The following is an 18250-nucleotide window of genomic DNA, read 5'->3' as shown; positions in this document are numbered from 1 at the left end:
TATCGTAGAAGAAGTGTTGCCACTGCTTGTGATCTGCAGGTCAGAAAATCGAGGATCCAGTTGCAGAGGGGAATGCTGACACCTGCGACTTGGAGTTTAGAGATGACTGTATATGGAATTATGATGTTGAAGCCAGAGCTGCCATCAATAAATAGGAGTCTGACATTTGTTTATTGTGTTTGTTCAATGTGTTAAAAATTAATATTCTGTCAGTCGTACTACTCGCATGGCAACTTCACGCTGTGCTTGCAAACATTAAATCCACTGAAGTGTGTAGAATCAATTTTTGTTTGAGGTGCCACCTGATACAATATTATATTGCAAGAAAAGTGCAAGGGGCCAAGGCGGACCATATTGCAGTGACCAAGTAACAGAAGCAAAATGCTCCATGATATTCCACTTAATTAAGATTTATTGAGCTACATTTGAATTGTTTTCAAAGTAGAGATATATTTAATAAGTTAGTAGCAAGCACAGTGGAGGATGCCATGTGTAAAACAAGTGGCAGAATCACAAATGGAAAATAAAATCGTCTTGGTTGCTTCTAATTTTGAAAGAAGTGGCTGATTAGTGGTTCAATTAAATCTCGTTAGTTATGAGGGATGAATTGTTTTTGATTGTGTACAACTCTAGGGTCATCTCATTTGGTGAATATTTATCATGAAGTTATTGCCTCTGCACTATGAAGGTAATAGAAAATGAAATACGTAACTTGTTGCATCAGCCCCTTTGACCCGCAATATTAAATAATTTCATCAGACTCTATTTGTTTAATTTTTGCATTTAATGAACTTAAATAGAAATACATCATGCCAATTTACAGGACACTCAATCGGGAGAAGATGAGAAGAAATTACCAGGGGATTCAATGCATAAAGGTATCCAATGCAAAATATTTCTGTGTTGTTCTTTTGTGACTGTTGCAGTTTTTAATAACAGCCCATGGGATACCTTTTTTTGTGTCTAGCCTGTAGTTTTACATAATGTGACATAGATGTAAGAGAGCAAATAACTGAATTAATTCAATAGCAACAGGAGACCATTCAGGCTACTGCATCAATGCAAACTCTTTGTAGAGCACTTTATTCAGTTCCAAGCATCTTTGCCATGGATCTGCAAAATATTTTCTCTTGTGTCCCTATGTAATACTCTTTTCAAAGCCATGATTGATTTTCTATCTACTTCCAGGCAGTAGATTGGTAATGATTAGGTGTTCCTGGCATAAAATCTGTTTGTCATCACTCTACCCCACACTCCTGAATGTTTTGCTTATCACTTTGAATCACCTTGGTCCTTGACTCGTATAGCAATTGCAATAGTTTCTTGATGATTTATTCAAACCCATTATTTAAATATTGTACAGCCCCTTACATCACTTCTTTCCCCGAGGGTGCCAGAATTGTTTCAACAATAGAATTCATCCAGTGATAATAGCGCAAGCTATCTGAGTTCATATGGGTTAATCAGATTCCCAAAGAAGAATTTTGTCTTTTGGCATGATAGACATGGCAAAATTTGATGGATAATTCCTCATTTCTCTTTGCATTCTTCTTTCCTCTCTTGTTGCCCTACCAAAGCAAAAAGGCTCTTCAATCTCAACCACCCCCCCTCCTCACCACAACCCTTCCCTATCCCCAGCAACCCGCAGCAAGTCAAACAATTTCCCAGAACACGTTCACAAATAAATTCCATTGTGGATGATAGAAGTGAGTCATATTCCTGCAACTCTTACTGAACTTTAAACCATTCCATAAGTAAGTAGCCCTCTCCAACTTGCTCATGAAGCAAATGTTTATTTTAAGATGACACCACAGCTCCCAAATGTAATGCCTTGGGTGTCACTAAACTGTTAGTTGTATCACTTGTGGAAGCCTGTGTGGATTCAAAACCTTGTGTTTTATGACCACAGCGCCAGTGGACCCACTCGTTATTAATTTCATGTTGCACGAAGTTGCAAAGTTAACGTCTTTTAAGACAGTAATCGCAATTTGCTGCCTAACTATGTTGCTTGATATTGTGAAACAATAAATGCCAAGAATAACATCTGACTTTGGGCTCAAAGCATGAAACCCCAGAGCCCTTTAGAGAGGATTCAATTAATTACCCAGCATACATACTGTAACATAATATCATGAGGCAGTTCAGAAATGAGCTTCACCTGAAATGCACCCTTGTCTTTGATTGTGCTATTAAAGTAAACCATATTGGTTGTGTTTGATACTTGGTGGTAGAAGTCATTATGTATGATCTGAGCAGAGTCTGCAGAATCTCAACTGGGAAGAATACTGATACATGGATGAGTTAGGAAAAGGTACTTGCAGTTCTTCTGAAGCTATTCCACTAAAACGTAGACAGGACAATTCTCAAAGCATCAAAGCAGGGAGGGATAGAAATGGAAAGCCATGGACAGTTTGTGTTCCTGTCATCAAGTAAGTTTAATGTTAATCATGTATTAATTTTTGTCAGATGCAGGCTGTTTGTAGATTCCCTTAGATTGTTTTTACAAATTTAAAGGAGTTGGACAATATGCTGGAAGCAACCAGTAAAGGAAAGAGTTAAAATAAATCAGGAACCCACAATGCATTATGGAAAGATGTGTTTAAATGATCCAGTGTTTGATTTCTTAAAGAAAATTTTTATTGGGTATTTGCCCTTTTTATTTAGTTTCATTATTAATCATGTCCATTAGAATAATATTGAGTGGAATATTCAGTCCTCCCTCCCCCATCTCAATAACCCTTCCCCATTCACAGCAATCCACAGCATCGTTGAACAATTTCCCACAGCACATTTACAGATAAATTCCGTTTTACGTGAAAAAAGTTAGTCACATTTCTGCAAGTCTTACTGACCATTTCAGAAGGAAACAACTTGCATCAAGGCATCAGAGATAGGAGGATGAGTAATTTTCATTATTGACACGTAATAAGTTTGCATGGTCTTTATTTAAAATTACAACTTCAGTTGATTCTTCCTTAGCTATGCCGAACTCTGGCCGTGAGTCGTTACCACGCACAGCAGAATAGATTTCTTTTTGCACGTTATTTGCCGCCTTCTAGTTCCAATTGTGTAACTTTTGAATCAGCAATTATTTGGCCTATCAAGGCGCGTGGGAGAGTGCAGAGCAAATTGAAGAGAATGTGGGGTGAATATAAAATGGGATTGATGTAGGATTAGTGTGAGGTGAATCATTGATGATTGGTTCTTGAATGGATGTACTGAATAGCCTGTTTCTGAGCTCCATGACTAAATTTGAAGTGCTTGAAGGAAGTAGATGAACTGTTTTAAACTGTTGTTTAGTGCATTTTATGTTTGTTGCAACTGCTGCATGTCAATAGAGTGAAAACTCTTGAATAAAAAAAAGTAACTTGCCATCAATTTATTAATTGAGTAATCTAAATTATTTATTTATTCTAATTTTGTATTTGATATTCATTCTAAGTATGGATTGAATATATCTTGACAGTTAATATCGTTTTCCTCTTTGCTTTAGCTTCTGAACCCATCAGTTTGAAAAACTTCAAAAGGCGATCCCAGTTTTTCGAACAAGGTAAAACAAATATGCATATACGTTATGACACTAAGAAACATCAATTCTGATTGCTTGTATTCCATCTTCTGTTCATGATTTCATAAATGTTTCTCTCCTTTCTGTAGGCCAATCAAATTTTACTTTTAATTCATCAGTCTACCTTTGTGGTAATTCACTGTTCATTGTGGGGGGTGGGGGGGGAGGGGGGTTTGAACAATGTGAGCTGTGCTGCTTTACCCCAGTCTTTCTAATTTCTTGCCATTGTGAGGCATTTGGCAAGGAAATGTTGGTGTCATTCTGTAATAAGCCTGATATAAAGCAGCAAAATGAAGTCCATACCAACATTTTATTGTGTCCATACCAATATTTGTGCTGTAAAAATTCACTTTTAGAACTGAAACAATTCAAAAAGCTTACACTACGAGTTTGTTTTTTTAAAAAAAAGCATGACCAGTCTAAGAACTAAGGTTCCAGCAATGTGCGCTTTGGCATTAAAACCAGAAATGTTGCTATGGTCTTAAATTTTGATGGATCTTTTTCATTGTTTGCATCTTCATACATCTTTGAATGACGTGCATTGCCCCTGTTCTGTTTTACACTGTTTCTCCTTCTTCTGAGAGCCAAGGGATTTGCACTGAAATGCCTTGTTTAATCAACATCCATAGCTTGAATGTATTGCTGTAGTTAATGGTGCCATAACCCTACATTATTCTTTAAGGGAATTCTTTTAGAAAGAATGAATGAAGATTTTGATGGAGCATTTTGGGCTCTGCCCCTGAATTTTACATTCAAGCAACTGGATGAGTGTTGACTACACAGGTCATGCTTTGATTGGATTCCTACCTTTTATCGCCTATTAGTTTAAACTGAACAATTGATCTGTAAAGCTGTAGTTTTAGCATTCACCGTGTTTCTGGCCATCTCAGGTTTACAGTATTATGGGCTGATATTGGTCTCCAGGGGGTGTCTGTAAAGGCAATAATTTACTGAACATACAGCAATCTAATTGGCTGTTTTGAGTTTTACTCAAGCCAACCTCTTGTCGGGATATTCTAGTACCAATTTCTTTTCAGCGATGTCTTAATTGGCATAAAGAATGAAGAGCACAAGATAGAATAGGGATATTTCCTATTGAAACTGCAACAATTTTTTTTTAGGATGGTTTTGTCCTTCATCCCGATTTTAATAAATCAGAATAAATCCAGTACCAGGTTCCAAATGGTGTGGAGATATCTTGTCTTTTGTTTCTTGAGTTAAATTGCATTAACAATTGCATATTGTTCTCCTCTTCCAAAATGTGTTGCACTAATTTCATGGAAGTCAAACTTTGAACGTGGAGCACAATCTGCACTCAGTACTTTGTACGTCATTTCAGAAAAATAAATTTCAGAAAAATAAAATAAATTTCTACCCCACTGACTCTCTCCTGCCAAGGTTCAGGCAGTTGATTTGCAAATATTGAATCTTCCCCCGGTCAACATGGCGAATAAGCAGATATAAATGATGTGTGTTGATGCCTGAGAAGTCGCTCAGTATTTTTGTATTGTATTGGACAGACGCACAACTACTAAGATGAAGAAGTGAATTTTTGGGACCAAAATACTCAGTAAAGCATACACAAAGACCTATTTTTGCTGGGTTTATCTTATTAAATTTTTTTTAAATATTTTACAGGAGGATCGGAATCAGCAATGAGTGATGTGAGTATACTTCATTTTCTAATGTGAGATTGTATTGTGTTGTCTTTGATCGGAGTAAAAAAATGTACAATGTTAGTTTCCCATTTGTGCTTTAAACTGAAAGATTTTAATAAAATATTTCGAGTAAGACTTTAATAATTTGAGCATTTCATGAATTCAGTTGATGACTGGCAGACCTACTTGATGTTAAAGAAAGTTGCAAATCTGGATGTTATTTTTCTTTTAAAAATTGGTGTTACATGCTTTCTTCTTGCTGTGGTGTGTTAGCTACAAATTCCATCAATTAGTGTTTCAAGTCGTTGGTCTTGGAATCCTGAGGAGGAGAGAAAGCGGCAGGAAATATGGCAGAAAGAACAAGACCGATTGTTACAGGTACAGTGTGGCTTTGATGCAGGCCACGAGAGGTTGAGGTGATTTGTTTGGGTTTTGCTAATAAATGCTTTGCATGAATACTATCCCCTTCACATTGTATGTTATGGCACTGGTTTCATTCCATTATGTTTCATCAATGTGAAATTACTGGAATACAAGAGGATGAGAACCATTGGACACAGGCCAAAAATGGAATTGATGTTTATATTAGTTTTAAATTGCTCAATTTCTCAACTATCCATCTTACTGTACAGGTTTTAAGACATTGATACTCTTGTTTTAGACCATCCTTTTCATTTGAGGCAGACAAATACCCTCAGTTGCCAGGGAAATGTACCTGGTTCTGCTAGTGAACGTTAGGCAGCCTCCATGGAAAGGTATATCAGCCAACCCTTTAAGAGTTAGAACGTGGAATGTCGCAACACAATACAGGCTCTTCAGCCCACACTGATGGGCTGATCTATGTAAACCTACTCCACAACAATCCTCACACCCATAAACCCTCTATTTGTCCTAAAAAAAACATTTGAATGATCCTGACCCAAAGCCTCCCTCCATGCCTGACCTCCTGAGTCCCTCCAGCTTCTCTGTGTTCACTCAAGATCCCAGCATCTGTCATTCTTGTGTTTCTCTTGTTCTGCGGATGTTCACTTGAAACCTGTCACAGCAAAACTCTGATAATCTGACAGCCTCTCGGGAATTGATGAGCAGATTTCCAGACGATTGTCTTTCATCAATAATACCCACTGCATTTATTTCAGATTTTTCTTCATGCTACGTTTGAGTAATAATACAATTTCCAGTGACTGGGTTAATTTAAAAGGAGCAGAAAATGTATAAGTGCCCAGCGCTCCAGCTTCAATCCTTTCAACGTACCTGACCCCCTTTGGTGTTCCAGATTCCACCTGCACATCTGACCTACAGGCGAGATCCTAGTCCTGGCCACACTTTACACCTGCACTCTCAAACCCTGCCTCACCTTCCAAACTAATGAGCCAGATGTCAAACTTCGGATTTCTGAACAATGTCAGGTTATCAGAGTTTTACTGAATTTGAATAGTCAAGTGTGTGTTCTGCAGAGAGAATCCCTCCTTGCGGCTGAGATCAGTGTAGGGGTGATTGAACTTCCATCCCTCAGTGGTACCGTATTTTACCTGGAGAATTAATTCTCTAACCAGGTTTCCCCCATCACTCTCATCTCATTGAGTTTTTTGCAGTGATTGTTAGGGAAGTTGAATTGACTGCGTGTCATTGTATCATTAGTTTTCTGCGAATAATGAAGGGGGCCGCAATGGTTTGAGACGGGAACACACACTCCTGCAACCAGTTCAGTCGAGCCACACAGCAACCGAAGATGATCCATTATAGGAATCTTAAATTTTGTTAATCTGGTAGAGTTGAGATTAATCGCATCTTTCAATTTCCATCCTTTTTTGTCATTCTTTTGTTCTTTTAAAAAAAATATGTGCAGTCCTGATGGTAATAGAACAAGGATAACAATTTATATTAGAAGAATGCAAGGGTCTGCTGTTCAAGCCGGGTTATTATCCTTTTGCATTGGAGAAGATCTAACATTACCCTTCTCTAATTGTGCTTCTCTAATGCCAACATGTGGTCATGTGCTGTTGCTAGTCATAACATGGTGCATGCATGCACAAAGTGGAAGCGGCTTCACTTCATTCTTTTAGTGTTGTTATTGAATGGTGAGACCTCTTCCATAGACAGACAGCCTTTGCCAAACCTAGATTCAAGACGACCATTAATCTTAAAATGTTGGAGGACATTGCAGCAGGAGCACTGAAAACATTTAAGATTGCTTTGTGCATCATTTATTGACTTTGGATTAGTGATGGGTAAAGTTCATTAAAGTTTTAGCACATCAAAAAGTGTTTTGGTTTTTAAATTTCTATTAAAATCTCACCTAGAATATAGCATTCTAAATTTTGAAATGCCCATCATGTTTGAAATAATACAAAATTGTTTGAAAATCCGTTTGAATGGGTTGTTTTGTATTTTGCATGAAATAACCCCCATTTAAAGTTTGTACAGGTAAATTGCACTAAGCGTATGATGCTAGGTTGCACTCAATGCAAAATTCGCTTCATTCACTTGCACAAAGCTAAACGTTGAAAGTGGAATCCAAAAAGCAGCCACCACTGAGTATGTGTAGTTGGTGCTTCCCTTGGAGAATGGATTTCTCCCTTTTAGTCTAATTCCAGTTTTGGCATTGGTAATTTTTCTTGGTACGACTGAGGCCATATGTAAATATAAGCTCGTTTGTGCATCGGTATACTTTTCACTGCCTAATGGTTGTGATCATCTGGAACCACTAGGAAAAATATCAACGTGAGCAAGAAAAGCTACAGGAAGAATGGGAAAGGGCTCAGAAAGAAGCAGAGCAAGAAGGTTCCAAGTACTATGAAGAGGTAATGAGGGAGTGATGCATGCACGTGTGGGCCATCCAAAGGCAAACCCACTAGTCTTGCCAACCAGTAGATGTTAGGAATGTTTCAGTTAAAAATGAACTAAAGGTATTTAGGTTCAGTGTTAAAATATTAAAATCAGTAAACCTCTTTCACAAATAATCATTGTCAATGTTATTTGAGAGCACAAGCCGTTGTGATTTTTAATAATGAACATTCATCAATAAAAGTCGAATAGTGTGCTTTTAGATTGCCAGTGAAGGGGATTTTACATTTAAAGAGGTTACTTTTACAAAAGTTGGATTATATTTCTTAATGAATGTCACTAATTAGTAATGGGACCATTCACCAAAACCATTTATCCGTGCTAGTATTATGACTGATGCTTTTGATTTACCAATGGATTCGGATGAAGATGGAGAACATAGTTTTTGTCTGTCTTTTAGAAAAAATCTAATGGTGCTTTGAGTACTCTGACTTTTAAGATCTTTTGGGGTTTTTTTTGTCTATCATGTACAAATAAATGTTGCTGCCCCTCCTGTGTCAAAACCAATGCTGTGTGCAAAGCATTGCCCTTGTATGAAATACAAACTTTCTGCTAGAATCTGAAAAGTCGTTGCAGTTGCTCTGTCATTATTTTCTCTGATCAAAAAAGTTTCTCCTTTCCAATTGGATATAGAAATAATATTTCTATCAAAGCTGGTTCTCACCTTACATTGTAAAAATGTGTCACTTTTTTCAGGTACTATTGGATAATGATCAATACCAACTTTAAAACCCAGATCCAATTAATATGGATGCTTGTCAATCATCAAATGACATTTTGTCCGTCTTTGTCTGATTCAGATTCTGCACAAGTTTTGATGTGATCATAATCCTGGCCACAGAAATATTGATTTCCTTTGAGACTTGGAGAAAATACTGTTGACTTTCTCCTAATCATTGCACCATTTTCTTAATTCCAAATATTGACACTTCTGCAAATGGAAATAGGATCCTTTCAGCCTATTTAGGCTCCTGTTACTTTATGTATCTTGATTGCATCTCCTTTCAGCCAGAGAGAAACATTAAAAACTGCACATGCTTGATTCTTGTCTGAAGAAAGAAAAGCTGGAGGAACTCGGCATCCATGGATAGAAATGGTCAGTCGATGCTTCAGGTCAGGACTCTCTATTAAGACTCAATGGAGAGTCAACAACCTGAAACATCATCTGACCGTTTCTATCCATGGCTGCTGCCTGTCCCACTGAGTCTTTCCCACTGATCTTTGATCACTCTTTTCAGTCTTCTGTTTTATGTGTAATATTTTCTATCAACTCTCTGATTATTGTTTCTTTCTCTGAGAAGACCAAATGTAATTCTAATTTTTAACAGGAGCGCAAGATACTACAAGAAACAAACACCCCACGATCACCATTTAGTTCCATAGATGGACCTGGTGAATCCAGAAACTGGTCCTCTTCCCAAAATTGGAATGATAGGGACACTGAAGAGGAGCTAGACAATGAAGAAGAAAGAAGCCAAAGGGAAGTCGGAGAAGCTCGGAGGCAGAAAGAAACCCGGGAGGAAGAGATGGAATGGGAGCACCTGGAACATCAACTGGAGTCAGAGAGACAGAGAGCAGAAAGAAGGCAGAGATGGCAGGCAGAGGAAAAAGTTTGGCTGGGAGAGGAAGAAAGACCTAAAGAATTTCATCCTCACTGGTAAGATTCTCAAGCTTCATTTAGTTTGCTGAAGTTGGTTTGCAATGCTAGAGAAGTGTTGCTTGAAGAACCAGATGAGTGTATCTCTGTTCGAATTGCTGGGATTAGTTCAAGTCATTGCACAAGCAAAAATGAGAAGTTATTTTGCATTAAATTTAATAAAAGTAGCAGAAAGGTTTCCGAAATTAGTAGAGTTGAATGTCTTTAATAATGGGGATTATCATTATTAAGATTTCATTTCCTTGCAGCCTTCTGTCTGTATGCTCACATGTTTAAATCCAGATTATGTGTAAAAGAAAATAACACTTCTGATTAAGGAGCTGCATGTTGATATTTATGTGAACTGGACCATCAGGTTCAGTAGTATGGTATTTTCTGGGCCATAATTCTGTTGCACTTGTGGGCAATAAGGGGTATTTTTGGATGGATGAAATTAGCTTTGATGAAATTGGAAACATCATTTGCTTATGCAAGCAAAACTATGCTTAAAATACTTAGCGTTTTTGAAGGCAATTGCATTTGCAGAAAATTGTTAAGATTATTTGTAATTGGCTATAAGTGATGGATTGTGTGGCCTGACACATGTGCTGTAATAACTAGTTTCCAACACCATTTTGATTTTAGGACCAAGTCCAAGTCAACCTCTGAGCTCGATGAGGTTGTGCCTGTGCAAAAACAGGGTAAGTTTCTCCCTTCAAGAGGTTCATTTAGGGAATAAAACAAGATTTGGAATGTCCTTTTGCACATTTCTGTAACCTATCAGTTAGTTACGAATATCTTGGATTAACATGTTGAATTACATTTGAAGCATATTCATTAAAATGCCTAGTGTAAAGATAGCAGAGCAACTGTGGAGTCCAAGCAGTTATCATTTGAGTTATTTGCCAATAAACACCATTTGAAAACCTTTTTGAGTTAAACAAGATGCTTATTAAATTTTAAAAATTCCAACTTGATCATTATCAGATTAACGTGATCATTATCGGAGCTGAGCTATTTCAGAACGAGATTATTTACAGATATGCATGATAACGAACAGAAGGTACCATTGTTAGTGCAAAGCTATTACAGTGCCGGTGACCTGGGTTCAAATCTGTCGCTGTCTGTTTGTACGTGGTCCCCGTGAATGCACAAGTTTTCAAGTTCAAGTTTATTTATCATCTGATTTACCAATACAACCCGATGAAACAGTGCAAACACACAAACAAACATAACACACATATATATTTAATATAAATATTAATAGATTATGGAGTCTCCAGTTTTCTCCCACATTCCAAAGATGCACAGGTTTAGTAGATCAATTGGTCACATGGGTGTAACTGGGCTGCACGGACTTGTGGGCCTGAAAGCCCTGTTACTGTGCTGAAGGTCTGAAAAAAATATTGAAGAATTCCTAACAATTAGTGAGAGTGTTAAAGTAAGATTAGGCACTTCTTTTCAAAAGGTTCAGGCATTTTTTTCATTTTCCCTTTAATTATTCTATGTTTGAACACGTTCCAAATTTAATGCATGCCTGCAAGCTAATGCATGGCTCTCTGCATATTTCGATGTGCATTTAGGTGTCAATGTGGGATTATTGGGCAGTGTCGCCCAATGTCTCATTGTAAAGGAAAATCCGCAAAAGAGTTCTGCCAAGTCCCAAGATGCAGCACGAATTGAATTGGAAACCCAGAGGCTGCAAATCCTTAATCAGATGAAATATGCTGACCCAGAGAAAGGTGGGAGCATGGCTCTGATCAGCAGCCAACCTTGATCTTAGTTTTTCTATCAATCCAATGATCATCAGCTCATTTTCAGGTGCATTTCAAATAATTGCCTCAATCTTAATTTTTTCTTCTTCTTTGAATTATACGATGTGTGTTAGTTCCCCCAAAAAAGTATGTCTTGTTTACGCATGCAAATCATTTGTTCCTTCCTCTGCTGTGCAAGACCTGTTGAATGATCTGTTGTGGCAGCATGTTAATTCTTGGATCATTTATGTTTTAATATCAAATTCACCCTGCAGATACACTGGTTGTTCAATTATATGAACCATGTCAGTCATGTTTCCTCTCCCATAATAATTCTGCCTCAAGGACAGACTGTTCCAAAATCAGTTTTGAATATAATTGCTAATCATGATCAATGTTGATCTCAAATTAGATAATTCTTCCTTCAGATGTGATTACTACACAAGCTGATTTTTATCCATTGATCACCGGATAATATAATTATGATGAGAAAAGTTGCATTCACCCAGTGGACAAGCTTCTGATGAGCTTGCTCAATTATAAATGGCCAGCAAATTGTGTGCACTATTTTCAAATGAAGGATCCCCATCTTAATAATAAACCGAGCTTTTCTGCTGATCTGCTAACAATTATTTGTAATTGGTTGACAGGGGATGTGAGGAGTCGATTCCCAGACAGCGCGTGGATTAAGAATGAGGCACATCTGAAAACTTCACAACCGAAAGAACTTCCAGTTTCATACGCTGAACAAGAGCGACAGAAAATTCTGCAGGAGATGCGCAGAAAGACACAGCTTTTAAATGACAAAAGCTGGATTAGGCAGCGTAGTTCCAGTGTCGTGAATAAGAATCCAATCAGTTATTACGGATCGCTGAGGAGGTATGTACCACATTAAAGCAGGGTGACACTGCATGCAGATTCATTATTGGGGATCTTGTCTAAAATTCACCACCTCTGTGTCAAATTGGCTTGTGGTCATTGACTTAGCGAGAAGTTTGGAAAACAAATGAAATGTATGATGATGCATCTTTGTGATGCATTTAACACAAGCACACAATCCCGTGATGTTTACTGCGACAGATTATGTTGTTTTTGTATTGTTTATAAGATATGTTTTTGGGAGATAAATTGGGGCAGGTTTTTTAGTGTAGGTCACATACAAACACTTTAAAACAGATCTTATTTAAAATACTGGAGCTCTGCTCATGCTAGCCTTTGCAAAAGCTTTGGGGAGTGCCCAAGAGACTTCACTAATGGACTGTTGCTTACAAAAAGGCAACAGATGAAAGAACTCGTCGGAACCGCAGGCTGTCTGGAGTGGAACTTGCTGTTCTCAGAGGGTCTTTGGTTTTGCAAGCAGAAAGACTAAAACAGGCTTTCTCTCTGAGACAGAGGGAGAGGGAGATCAGTTCTGCAGTTTTACAGTCAGCAGCAGCTGGGACTGGAACAGGACAAGCTGGCAAGCTTGTAGAAAACCCCATTTGGAAGGCAGGTTATGAGTGCTTAGTTCAGCCTGGTCAAAGCCTGTGAGGACTGGCTGCTTAATGTTTCATTTGAAATAAGAGAAACAGAAATGCACTCTTGGTGACCTGAAAGAAAGAGGTTATCATCTAGAGAACCCTGAGGGGGGCAAGTTTCTTCGGCAAGACACTGAAGTGGCTGGTTACAAGGTATCAGTTGTGGGTGTCCAGCGAACAACAAATCTCTCCCTGAAAACCGACAAGAACCTTCCTGAGTGGTAACCATTTACCTTTCCAGCACCAAAGCCTGGTGAACTTCATAAATGTTAAATTCTGTGCACAGTATAAGAATTGCCTGCAACCAGTAAACTTGGAGGAGTGAGAAGTGAGATTGGACGGTGAATTAAAGAACTTTTCTGAACTTATATACACCTTATACACGTGTGCTTAGAATTAGAAGGGGGTTAAGTTAATAGTAAAAAGATAAAGTTTGTCCCTGTTTTCATGTTAAAGATAATTAAAAGCAACCTTTGTTTAAGTAACCATTTGTCTTGGTGAATATATATTGCTGCTGGATTTTGGGGTCCTCTGGGCTCATAACACTATACAGGCCACCTTGACCATAAAACCTGACTTCCAGTTTTTAATTTAGCTCCCAATACCCTACATTGTAATGTGAATAGACTTCAATGTTCTAACTCCTCTCCAATTGCCAAAGTGTTGTACATTTGCCATTTAATTTGAAACACCCGCATCACAATGACAAAAAATGTTTGGAATGGGCTCTGAGGTTTGAACTTCCTCGTCCCCTTAGTCCCCACTCTCTCACTTACCACTGATGCCCCACATGAAAAGCAAACTGATTGCACAGATTGGAACTAGACTGTATTTTGTGCCTTCGTATGGTGGTCGCTCTCCACCTGCCTGCCTTTTGGTTGTTCTCTCCCCCCTTTCTTAGCCATGCAGAGCTCATCTCAGTGTTGGACCACATTAAGCAATGTTTCATAAAAATGTTTAGAGATGGTTTTGCTAAAACTTGTGTCTTCTTTAAGCAGCCACCACAAGACTTTACCTTTCTACCACTGATTTTTAATTTGGGTTCAGATTGCACATTCTCTCCAAACTGGCATTCAGCAATAGTCACCAGTTAAAGTAAAGGTCATGAGACCCTCTGGACAAAGAACTTTTTCTTTCATATATTCATTTTCCTGTGTTAACATGTGATAAAGTTGCCTTAATTAAGTAAATTATTGTGAGGATCAAGCTGTGAACGATTGGACAAATTTATTGAACATAAAATTTTGAAGGAATGGTTTAGAACAATCATTTGAATGTCAAAAGGACCAAGTCATAATAAACTCATTTATTCTGGGTGGCAGATAGATGCAGGTATTAGAGCTGATATCTCACCACTCCAGTGACCTGAATTCAATCCTGACCTCCACTATTGTTAAGGTGAAATTTGGATGTTCTCCCTGTGGGTTTCCCCTGGCTACTTGGACTTCCTCCCACATGCCAAAGATGTGAGGGTTGGTTGGCCAATCGTTACTTCTCATGTAATGAAGGGTAGAATCTGAGATGAGCTGATGGGAATCTGAGGAGAAGGATTAGTGTAAATGCTTGTTTGTTGGTCAGAAAGGACTTGGTGGGCTAAAAAGCCTGTTTCTATGTTATATATTTCAGTTTACAGATTACATACAGTGCCAGCCAAAACATAGCTTCAGAACGTTCAAAAATATTTAAGAATGATGAACTAAATCTTCTATTTTCTTTTTTCAATATTTTAGTTGAAATTGAAATTCCATGTCTAAAATAGTAGAGTACATAAGAATGCATATTAAAAAATAGAAAAGTTCAGAATACACCTCACTCAAATCATCCTATTTCATCCACAGTGCCCCGCTTCTTAATCAAACAAAATATAATATAATAAATAATTTAATCCCACTACCAAAACTGAAACAAAGAGAGATAAAAAGATTTCCCTGTCTCAGTAAATGGCAAATGTACAACACTTTGGTAATTGGAGAGGAGTTAGAACATTGAAGTCTATTCACATTATTAGTCAACATCTCAGCATTAATACCAAATCAATTATTTTGAAAATAATTCAAAAAGAATCCCCACAATGTTTGAAAATTTAAATTCAAATTGGATATTGAGCATTGAATCTTCTCTAAATTTAACGTGACATAACATCACGTAACTATTGAGTATGGGTCGGAACAACAACATCCTTCCATCTGAGCAAGACCGCCTGCCTAACCATAAGAGAAATAAAAGCTAATATATGCAGATCAGATGCCATTCAAGTTATGCCACTCTCTCTAACAATACCAAACAAGGCAATTTTAAAATTTACTTTAAAAAGAACAGAAAAAATTTGAAATACTACTTTCCAGTATTTTCCAAGACTTGGACATGTCCAGAACACATGAACTAGTGAAGCATCTCCATTGTTGCATCTATGACAATGACGAGATACATCCGCATAAAAGTGAAATAGTTTGACTTTGGACATGTGGGCCTGTGGACTACTTGAATGTGTAGGAGGGATTGGCGAGCACAGAAAGATGATGCATTAACCAATTTTAAAATTACATTCCAAGTTTCTTCAGAGATTGAAAACTGTAGTCCTGTTCCCAAACTTTTTAAATTTTATCCAAAGGAGCCTCTCTTATTCCCAACAACATGTCATAAATGTTACATATTGAACCATTATAAAAAGTTTGCAAATTAAAAATTACATCTATAAAACTCTTATAAAAGCTCTTAGGAAATGTATGTAATTGAGATTGCAAAAAATCTCTAATCTATAAATAACAAAATAAAATGAGTATTTGGTACACTATATTTAACTGACAGCTGTTCAAAAGAAGATAGACTTCCTTCAAGAGAGATCTTTCAAACATTTGATGCCTAATCTACACCATTTTTAAAAACTATGTCAATCATGAAAGGTTTAAAAAATAGTAAGAGAAAAGGAATAGAAAGAGAAAATCTTAATAAACCAAAATATTTTCTGAACAGTATCCAGATCCTCAAAGCACGTTTAACTATCGTTTGTCAGTTAATTTATTTAAAGATAAAGGAAGTGAGGATCCGAGAAGAGAAATAATAGAAAATTTTGTAACAGAATTACATTCCAAAGAGACCCATATTGGACAGTCTTCATGGTTAATATAATGTGACTAAAACCTAAGATTCTGTATGTTGACTGCCCAGTAATAGAACCTAAAGTTTGGTAGGGATAAACCTACATTCATTTTAAATTTTTGAAAGTGAACTTTATTTAGGCGAGGATGTTTATTCTTTCACAAGATAAGATTGAGTCAAAGGAATTTAAAAAAAAGACAGGAATAAAAAAACAGGCAAAGCTTGAAAAAGGTATATAAATTTAGATAAGATATTAATTTTATTTGAGTTGGTTTGACAAATCAATGGTAAAGAAAGGGGTGACCAGTAAAGTCTTCTGTTTTCGAGAGTGGTATTGAAGTCATAAGTTCTCCATCTTTAAGGATTTAAGGTCAGTAAAATGTTTACTACAGTAACCCAGCTGCCAAACAGATGTGTACAGTGTTGCTAGTTCAAGAGGTGTTTTTTTTTGATAGTGTAGAAAGATTGGTATGGTTCCGAAAGCTTTGACCTGCGTCAGAGAGCAGCAGCAGCAAACATGATGAACAAATTAAGCATGTCAGTTCTACGTATTATTTGTTTTGCAAATCTGAAAGAAAGTTTCAGATACACCCTGTCAATGCTGTCATGCGTGCTGGGGTACAAAACATTGCACAATCGGAAAACAGGAAGCTTTACTGCTTTATTTGCAGAATTGTACTGGGATATTTGAATGAAAGTGGTTTGATCAGATTGGCAACTTTGGGTGTGCTTTCTTCAATAGATATTTTTAAAGCAAACATTAAGACAATAAACTGGAAAAAAAAATGTTAGAGGAAAAAGCATCTGCCTTTGCCACTATTCATTTGTGTGGATACAAACTGTATATCAAGATTAACTTTTCCATCCCCAGTATTGTGGATAATAAATACTGTAGAATTGTCCACATTTCTCTCACTCTCTCCTCCTTCCTGCTGAACCCATTCCCCATTTTGTCTTTGTTAAATTTTTCTAAGTTAATTAAAAATTTTTTAAAAGTTGAAAAATGGGGATGGGTTTGATAGGAAGGGTATGCCCAGGGCTCGGGGAGGAGAGAGTGATAGTGATGTGCCAGACCAATAGAGCACAAGACCTGTGAAGGTCTACAGAATGATGGTTCATTGAACTCAGAAGGTCAGGCAGCCCCTGTGGAGGAAAAGGGGTCAGGAGCCTGTGTTGAGGATCCCTTTGCCTCCATAGATGCTGCTTGATTTGGCTCACACCCCCAGCAGCTTTTTGTTTTAATTTATGCGGCAGATTCCAGCATCTGCAACCTCTTGTGCCTTCTTTGGCATTTTTCTTTTCTGTTCCCTTCGAAAGCTTATTGTGGGATGGTTAAAAAGTGATATAGGTCATTCCAGTTATGTCATTATGAAGCACAGGTATTGAAGAAATTGATTTCTGATCACATTTGTTTCAGAGGTGAATCTTTGGATAACTTCGACACCCCAAGGACAAATACATGGGGATCAACTTCTGAGCCAGTGAATTCCTCAAGGAAAGAATCAACCTACCACCCAGTGTCCACCTCAAACCGATCCTACATGCGTGCACCATCTTCAACACTGCCACCTTCATCCACTGGATCATTGAAAACAACATCATGGACCAAGAACTCTTCTGTTGCCCCAACTACTCAATCTCAGATAGCACAAGGCAGCAGGTATGGCAATGAACTCCATCTCTTAGATGCCAATATTCTATAGTGAACTTCCAACATATGATTTGTACTTCGTATTCTGTGGAAATGGGAAACATACCAGCAGGAAAATGCTCTCATTCATTAGTTTATGGTGTATTTTTAAATACTGTACATACTTGTGTTAAATATATTGGTTGTTCTTCCAAATATTCCTGATCAGAAGTATATCAAAGTGTTTGTTTTTTAATTCAAACTACAACTTAAATGGGAATTATGGACAATGATCTCAATTTAGTGTTCTCTTAACTAAAGCTGAAATGTACAGGTAAATGTTGTCCAAAGAGAAAGATTTCTGCTCTTTTGGTGGAGTGACTGATTAGAAAGAAGTAGGCTTTTTGCCAGGCCATCACAGTACATGTGAGAAGCGTCAGCCACATTAATGTTTGAGAACTCTGAATATAAATTTGTCGGAAGTATTCAGAAATTGAAATTTTTTTTTTAGTCTCCTAATGCACAGCCGAAAGTACAAATC

At 37.4% G+C, this 18250-nt stretch overlaps 1 protein-coding gene across 4 annotated transcripts in view; it reads left to right on the top strand.

The window, feature by feature from the left end:
• LOC138739087 (LIM domain only protein 7-like) overlaps positions 1-18250 on the top strand; it is a 218083-nt gene that overhangs the window by 194287 nt on the left and 5546 nt on the right. For all 4 annotated transcript variants that reach the window (XM_069890547.1, XM_069890546.1, XM_069890545.1 and 1 more), the window contains 10 exons: positions 824-878; positions 3494-3550; positions 5207-5232; positions 5500-5604; positions 7938-8030; positions 9402-9730; positions 10355-10410; positions 11293-11451; positions 12114-12342; positions 17497-17739. In XM_069890547.1, the coding sequence (XP_069746648.1) occupies positions 824-878; positions 3494-3550; positions 5207-5232; positions 5500-5604; positions 7938-8030; positions 9402-9730; positions 10355-10410; positions 11293-11451; positions 12114-12342; positions 17497-17739 (1352 nt within the window). The remainder of the gene's footprint in view (positions 1-823; positions 879-3493; positions 3551-5206; positions 5233-5499; positions 5605-7937; positions 8031-9401; positions 9731-10354; positions 10411-11292; positions 11452-12113; positions 12343-17496; positions 17740-18250) is intronic.

Source organism: Narcine bancroftii, chromosome 7, assembly GCF_036971445.1.
Source record: "Narcine bancroftii isolate sNarBan1 chromosome 7, sNarBan1.hap1, whole genome shotgun sequence".
In the NCBI taxonomy this organism is placed as follows: Eukaryota; Metazoa; Chordata; class Chondrichthyes; order Torpediniformes; family Narcinidae; genus Narcine; species Narcine bancroftii.
This window is presented reverse-complemented; position numbering and strand designations above follow the sequence as displayed.